The sequence below is a fragment of the Astatotilapia calliptera genome, chromosome 15, assembly GCF_964374335.1.
Source record: "Astatotilapia calliptera chromosome 15, fAstCal68.1, whole genome shotgun sequence".
NCBI classification, from domain to species: domain Eukaryota; kingdom Metazoa; phylum Chordata; class Actinopteri; order Cichliformes; family Cichlidae; genus Astatotilapia; species Astatotilapia calliptera.
In genome coordinates, this window is record NC_137436.1 from 12,595,112 (window position 1) to 12,603,244 (window position 8,133).

Consider the following 8,133-nt stretch of genomic DNA (forward strand, 5'->3'; position numbering starts at 1 on the left):
ACCTTCTGCAAAGTTCATCGCCCCAGAAAGACAAGTCAAAACAAGTAAAAAAAAAATAAAAATGTAACAGCCTCCCGATTATGACCAATATATCATTTACGTCACTGATACATCCGTAACTGAAATTAACTCAGAACAATTTGTTTATTTTTTTAAATGGTCATTCAGAATCAGAAGATTATTTACGGTGATGTTTTTGGTGGGAGTGAAACAACAATCTACTGATAAAACCAATAAAAATAAGATATGATAATAAGAAATAACCACTGTTGGAAGCCTTATTTACTCTTATCGCCTTAATCATGTGCAGTAATTAAAGTTGAAATGAGAAACTTTGCATTTGAAAGATGCTCTTCTACTGGGCACTCAAAATGCTTTCTTACAACAAGCATCATTCATCCACACCTTCATACATAATGTGCGCACATTTTAAATATAAATTAATATTACTGTAGCAGTATTTTTTTTTTTTAAAAAAGATAAAATGGCCACATTTAAGAAGGCAGGACCTGCAGTTATTGTCCTTTTCCAGACATTTATCTGGCACTTACTTTGGGGTTTTCTGCAGCTCGTCCTCGGGGCCCTCCAGACACAGAGACAGCAGGTCGTAACCCAGGATCTTCTGGGCTATGGTGAACATTTCTTTAATGTTGGGGTATTTCAAAAGTCCTCTGCCCATGCCCACAAACTGGCTGCCCTGACTGGGGAAGAGGAGCACGGAGCAGCCGCTGCTTTTGGGTGAGGCGCCGCGGCTGGCTCGCTGTTCGGGGGAAAAGCGGGGGCTTCAGCCGGAGGAGGGTAATCTCCAGCCGTGGAACCGGGCTTGTTGGTGGACAGCGTCCTGCTCAGAGAGACCAGCGACCTGACCTTCCCTCTGGAAGATGCCGCCATCCTGACTGCCACTGATGCCAACATGAGCTGTTCCTCATCCAACGACGTGTCTGCAGATGAAATAAGACGCACAGCCCGCCCGGACAAACTGTAATCACCAAAAGAGTCAACTTTGCTTGAACTCAATTCTGACATCTGCTCGGCATGACACCTCACAGGGAGACGAAAACAACCGCCAGAGGAAAGAAAAGAACAAAATCTTCAGCGAAGGAAGATGATATCTCCAATAAAACTATTTTTGAAGCCATTATGGGACTTGACAAAAAATTTGAAGCACAACTGGAGGATATCAAGGAACAAAACAGACAAAGTGCAGCTATGGTTGCCAGCTTGGCTAAGGCTGTAGAGTTTAACGCTGCAGAGATAGCTGATTGCAAACTGAAAGTTGTTAAACTGGCAAATGCGAATGAACTGCTGCTTAAAGAAAACGAAGACTTGAAAAGAAGAGTGAGAGAACAAGAGCGCTACCGAATGAGGTGGTGCCTAAAACTGAAAGGGGTGAAGGAAGACAAAGACGAAAACATTAGAGTGAAGGTTTTGCAAACGCTTCAGAAGATTGCCCCTGACTTGAACTTAGAAGAGGCTGTTGATATTGTCCACCGCTTAGGGAAACAAGTTGATGGCAGAAACAGAAACATCATTATTCTATTCACACAGAGGCGAATTAAAGAAGAATTGTGGAGGCGCACCAAAGATTCTTCAACCTGCAAGCAAGAAGGCATCAGCTTCGCAGAGATGTTGCTGCAGGAGGACATACAAGATCGACAGCGCCTATGGCCTCTGGTGGAGGAAGAAAGACGTGCAAAACTACAAATATCTGTAGCTTCCACTCCGTATATTTTCAAAACAAACTCGTTACTTTGGGTTTAACGCATTTGGGGGAAGTTAATATTTCACGTCACTGCAGGCCTTCAAACAATGAGATTTGAGCCTAAACAGTGAAAGGCAGTCGCGTTTTAATCAGTAGAGGATGTCGCATAAAAAGAGATGAAAGAACAAACCATGTACTGTAGTGTTGATTTATTTATTTTTAGCACAACACCTGAACAACCCCACGTGCCCATAATTTGCGGTACTTCAGAAAAAAAGGAGTGAACATAAAAGGGAGTAAAATGTTGTGTCAGGTAATTTCAAATGCAGCATTTCTATCACCTCAACAAACACTAACTGTGTTACAGTGTGTTGCTATCTAAAGCTCTACTTGCTGTATTTCACAGGAAGAGAAAGAATGAGAGCTAACTTCACTCAGAGATATAGAAAGAAAGAGAAAGAAACCAGGCTGTATTTAAAGGTAAGGACTGCTTAGTGATATTTGATAAAATGTAGTTGTATTTTCACAGGGACATAAAGTGCTTGTCTTACTCCCTTCTTCTAGCTCGAAATTACTTGCCAAGTGGTAAGGACCGTTCATGGTCACACGGTGAGAACATTGGTGTTGACTATGAAGAGATAGGGTCAGACAGGGGAGGGGCCAGTCAGATTTATCAACTCAACCTCCTTAAAGCATGGAGAGAGGCTGAAACCAATCTCTGGTGAGCCCGGTTAAGGAAAGAGATGAGTTGGTGCCTGAGATGCCAAATTCCAACATCCTCATTCCCGCCATTGAGATAACACTCTCACACAGGCCCAGAGAGCAGATGTTGCTGCATTGCAGATGTGTTATACCCCCTGCCCAGCCGAATGACTCTCAAAACGAAAATTTTGCAGAAAATCAATGTGATCGCTTGAATCACTGGAATTATCATCTCGATATCTCTTGTCCTTCTTTCATTTCAGACGTCTTGAAAACAAGTTTTAACAAAGTCCTGGAGAAGTGCCCAATGCTGGAGGACCTCCTGCTTTACCCCTGGCTCAGATAAACTCCTCTCTGACACAAACACACACGCATACTGAATTCACATCTTGCCATACAAATGTGATACAGTAACCAACTTTCTTTCTTTCAGAAAGAAAGAAAATTGGGAGATTCAAAAATTTCCTCACAGTAATGTTTGCATCAGTCTATCAGACGAATCCCCTCCAAGTCCAATATTTACATCAGTTACAGTGATAATGCTTGGTGTCTACTTTCAGCCACCGCAGTAGAATGCCAGGAATGAATCTCATTGAAATTGTAGTTGCATTTGCTATTTCATTTAATTGTCATGGATGATACACAGATAACCCAACAGCAAACAGAGGAAAACAATGGGCTTAAATACACAGAGGGATAAATGAGGGAATAAGACACAGGATGAGAGCACAGCTGCGAGAAATCACAAACAACAAGACCATGGGGAAGGAAAACTGAAAACACTAACATAGTCTAAGGAGCTTAGAAAGAAAACGTCTGGACTTCTTTAAGTTGCTTGAAGATGTTCAAGCAAAGTTTAAGTTCTTTTCATCCGAGAAGGTGAAACATCTTCAAGCAACTTCAAGTCCAGACGCTTTCTTTCCAAACTCCTTAGACTACGATGACCTAGATGACTGAGAACCTTCACAGACATGAAAACACTAACACAGCACACATGACTATCAAAGTAAAACAGCAAACAAGAGACTTTTACAAAGACACAGAGTTGACACAGAGACATGACTGACTGGGGAGAAATTGGGGAACATGGAAACAAGAGTGACTAGACATGACACGTGGGACACAGGGGCAAGGCAAAGTAACAGAAACCTAAAGCCTAAGAATATAACACAAGAAGAAAACAATAAAGAGAACCAAAAACATACATAAGAATAATCAATGAATATAAATGAACAAACACAAAACACTGGGTCACAGACTCACTACCATGACAGTTAAATGTACATAATAAATACTTTAAATCAGATGACAATGTAGCTGACACTGTGTTTATTATAATGTGTGTGGTCAACCACAAATCTTCATACTGTCATCCATAGATGAGGTCTTTATACAAATGATGAAAGATAATGAAAGAAACTGTTTAATTGATATGAAATGATTGAATTATAAGAAATATTATGGCTTTGTCTGCCAGTGTTTTTCTGTAAACTACTTTGAACTACTGGCAGTCAGTGAAGTCACTGAAAGGCAAGATTCTATGTTGTGTTGCCGTAGTTTCCAGAGTTTACTTATAAAGCTCACTTACAGAATTCAGTTAGAAAAGTCAAGCATTTGAAGGGTGCACATTTGAAGGAATATTAACTCAATCTTAGCTCATTACGGTTTACATTTTCGATTTTAAAGGGTCTCCGAAATTACAATGAAAAAGGAAACAAGAAAAATTGCCACTCCAGCCGATAAGAAAGATTCGGGAGATCAAGGTAAGTAAAATAATAAAATAAGAACCTGGTAAAATCCAAATCCTAGAAATGTTGACACTGTGTGAATCATTTTTGGAGCAATTGAATCATATGTTTAATTGAAAATAGCTTTAATACAAGATGTCTAATCAAAGAAAGGTTACCGGTCTTTTGGTAAAATAATGTAATAAGTTTATTCTTGGACTCAACAGTAAAAACAGACCAACAAGTGCCATCAAGATCTAAGACTTAGTAAACCTAGTATCAACTCGCACTGATCAGTTATTTTTTTCATCCCAAGATTAAACTTGTGATCATTTAAGCAAAAGCAATTTCAAATTCTTTGCCATCAAACTGCTTCCAGTCTTGATGTCGGGGACTCTTTTTCACCACTGTGTTGTTGTCGTTTATAGATTGTAAGAGCAGGACTGCTAAAAGAAAGGCCAGTCCTGAAAAGAAGACCCCAATGAAAAGGAGGAGGGTCGCTGAGCAGGCTGGTCCTTCCACCAGCTCAGATGTGGTCAAAGGAGTGAAGCGCAAGGTTGTGCAAGATGAAGAGGACACAACAAAGAGAGCAAAGAGGGCTAAACTTCTTGACCATATGAGCGGTGACAAGGAGCAAGCATCCTCCTCGTTGGACTCTGGTAAAGGTAGGCTAATTAGTTGAATAAGGGGGTAGATTAAGTGTGGTTGCTAGGTTTAAGATATTGGTGTTTAGTGTTTGTGTCTATCATCCAGTGAGCTGATATGCTTTTGATGTTTTCCACATCTCCAGACTTGAACAACAAACAGGTGTGCGCAAAAAATGGCAAAAGAAAGGCCACGGGAGACGACAGAGAGTCACCCAAGAAAAAAAAAAGGAATGTGGACCAGGACAAAAAATCAGTGGCAGACCAAAAACGTAAGTAGCAAGCAGCTTGGGTTTTATATTCAGGGGAAGGGCAAAAGGAACATTTAGGCTACAGAGGAGAGTAATTTGTGTCACAGCTGTAATAAAACAAGATTTGCTGTTTTGTCTGTTCAGGTGAATTCCAAGCCAGATATGTGGAGGAGCACCAGCTCGGAGAAGGAGGCTGCGGAGCAGTGTTTTCTGGCTACCGGATAGAAGATCGTTTTCCAGTAAGTGTTCAGATGATGGTAGTAAGACAGGCAGTAACGCAGATAATGGATAATATCGTAAACTGAGACGTCTGCTGTGTTTCCACCTTTCATTATGTCATACTGAGGAAATGCTCACCAATGCTCTGTGTCTTCTAGGTTGCCATCAAACACATTCCCAAAAATAAAGTCTACTGCAAAGTGGCGGTAAGCGTCCAACACTTGAATTAGTTTTACATTACTGGATTGAATGCGGCGTTCCTCATCATCCACTTTGTTGTAATATTTCAGGATGAAAGCGGGAAGATGCTCTCGGTGGAAGTGGCCATTATGGTTAAACTTGCAGGTGAAGCAGAAGGGTCAGTGGGAATATCAGCACCTGTGTCCTTGCTGGAGTGGTTCGACCTTGGCAAAGAGCTGATCCTGGTGCTGGAGAGACCTGTCCCCGCTGTGGACCTGCAAAAATACAAAGCAGAATATGGAAGAACCTTACCAGAGGACAAGGCCAAGGTAGGTTGACTGGGAGAGCCTTAGACTGTACAGCATTCAATCAAGGCAGAAAAGCATTAACTCATTATTGTGTTTTTCATCTTTTCCAGGTCATTCTGAAGCAACTAGTTGATGCTGTAAAGGAACTTGAGGATAAACACATCTTTCATCGGGACATCAAGGGAGAAAACATTCTGATTGAGACCGGCTCCGATGTGCCTCGAGTTCGCATCATTGACTTTGGACTGAGCTGCTTTGTTAAACAGCGATCTCTGTATCGCGTCTTCTATGGTAACATATTCTGCTCCTGCTTTTCACAGATGTAGCAATTTGTGTCTTTTGTTTTAGAAGAAATTGTAATTGTGTCTGTTTGTTAGGCACTCCTCTTCACACCCCTCCCGAGTGGTACAGGAGGAGCTGCTACAGGTGTGGACCCACCACGGTGTGGCAAATGGGAGTGGTGTTGTATGAAGCGCTTCATGCACGGCACTTTAGTACCGAGAGGTTCCTCGCAAAGAAACTGAGCATCAAAAAGCGTCTGTCCACAGGTAAGAAAACTTCACACTTCCAGATTCACTGATGCCTTGGATCACTAGAACTATCATCTTCATCTTTTTGATCTTTTCTTTCTTTCAAGAATGCCAGAATTTCTTGGAGGCATGTTTAACTATAGCCCCGGAGAAGCGCCCAACACTGGAGGAGCTCCAGCTTCACCCCTGGCTAAGATAGCACACACAAACACACAATTCACACCTTATCATATAAGTGTGATACACTGTGGTAACCTCCTTTCTTTTTTCTGTTGGACAGGAATGGGTCAATCTTAAAAAATAAATAAATAAAAAATTAGCTTTTTCGGACTTCCTGTAACCCCCCCAGCCATCCCAGGAAAGGGGATCTCTCTTTGAATGGGCTTTCCCGAGGTTTCTTCCCATCGATCTGGCCCCCTGGGGAGTTTTTCCTCGTCTTCATAGAGAGCTTGGGCTGGGTCAGGAGCTCCATCAAAACTGTCTTTATTTGATGACATTAAAGTCATCAAATAAAGATGTGTTTTACTTAAAGTAAAATTGGATCAAAATAAAACTTGTTTAATTCATCTTTGCTGAGGATTCTCCTTCATTACTATTTTGTTTTGTTTTGTTTTTTTTACCCATGGTGCATTTTGACAAATAAGAAAACTGAATCAGGTTAAAGTGTGCACAAAGACAGTCACACTGCAAATGATCTGAAGACTTGCATCTGTTGCTCTAACCCCCAACTAGTTTAGACAGATTTCCAGGTTCTACCAGAGGTTTTTTCCTTCAAGAAGGGAGTTTTTCCTTCCCAATGTTGCTGAGTGTTTGCTCATAGTGGGTTGTAAAAGCATAAAAGTTAATAAGAGGCATTCATAGCAGAGTTATCACAGAGGGAACTATATAGCTTAAATGTACAATTTCTACAGGACGAATTATAACTTCATTATGTATAAAAGCTTCTGTGGATAATTACTCCTATTTGTAACTTTACACAAGAGAAAGTTTGGTGTCACACTATTTATAACAGGTTGGGTTTTGTCCTCTGAGTTGAGCCTTTGGTTGCAGTTTATTGAAGAATTTCCTCTAAAGTAGCTGTTGATAAAGATTTAAAGTCCTGTTTATATACAGAAATATGCTTTAGTTCATGTTTTTTACATGTCTGCCTCAGTGGATCAGTAGAAGATCTGGCACAGGAAACTAGATGATGAAAAAAGGGTACGAATACACATATATATCTATATCTATATAGATACAGATATATAAACACACACACACACACACAGGTTGCAACGTAGTATTTTCATTTTTTCTTAGCATTTCTTTAACGCCTTGGTGCAAAAGAATACCTTCATCTGTGTGTTGGAAAAAAGAACTACAAATTTGGAAAGGAATTTATTCATGTTCTTACTCATAGATGGAGTACATGGTTTAAAAAACACTGAGGAAACAGATATGAGGCGGCTGTATTAACATAAAAACATTAATACAGTTAAAAATGAATAAAAAGTTGCACGCTTAAACTTATTTCTCTACAGTTTGTACAATTAATCCATGTAACAATAGGTTCTCCCTTAATATAGTAGTTATTAAAATATCTTTACATAAAAATACATTTTTAAGTACTCTCCAGTGGAAGTCTGTTGTGGCTTATGTTTCTAAATGACACAACCATAAAGCAGCCCACAGAATATACAAATATGTCTTTGATAAGTGAATGTTGGCTCCCACAATGGCCTGTTAAGTTATTGCAAAAATAATTTACTGCATAATATGTCAGATTAGAACATGTTATGAGCACAAAACTGAAGGGGAAACAATAAAAACAAAAATGAAAAAACAAATACTAAATTAAGTTAAAGGATATTTCTTACTATACTATATAATT

The 8,133-nt window shown here is 39.9% G+C and overlaps 1 protein-coding gene across 1 annotated transcript; it reads left to right on the forward strand.

The window, feature by feature from the left end:
* Window positions 1–2,748: 2,748 nt before the first annotated feature.
* On the forward strand, window positions 2,749–7,052 carry LOC145420390 (serine/threonine-protein kinase pim-1-like). Its single transcript, XM_080289580.1, has 9 exons — window positions 2,749–4,167; window positions 4,560–4,796; window positions 4,922–5,047; window positions 5,171–5,265; window positions 5,404–5,451; window positions 5,536–5,754; window positions 5,844–6,024; window positions 6,111–6,281; window positions 6,371–7,052. The coding sequence occupies exons 1-9, from the start codon at window positions 4,107–4,109 to the stop codon at window positions 6,460–6,462; spliced, it is 1,230 nt and encodes a 409-aa protein (XP_080145706.1). The 5' UTR covers window positions 2,749–4,106; the 3' UTR covers window positions 6,463–7,052.
* Window positions 7,053–8,133: the final 1,081 nt, after the last annotated feature.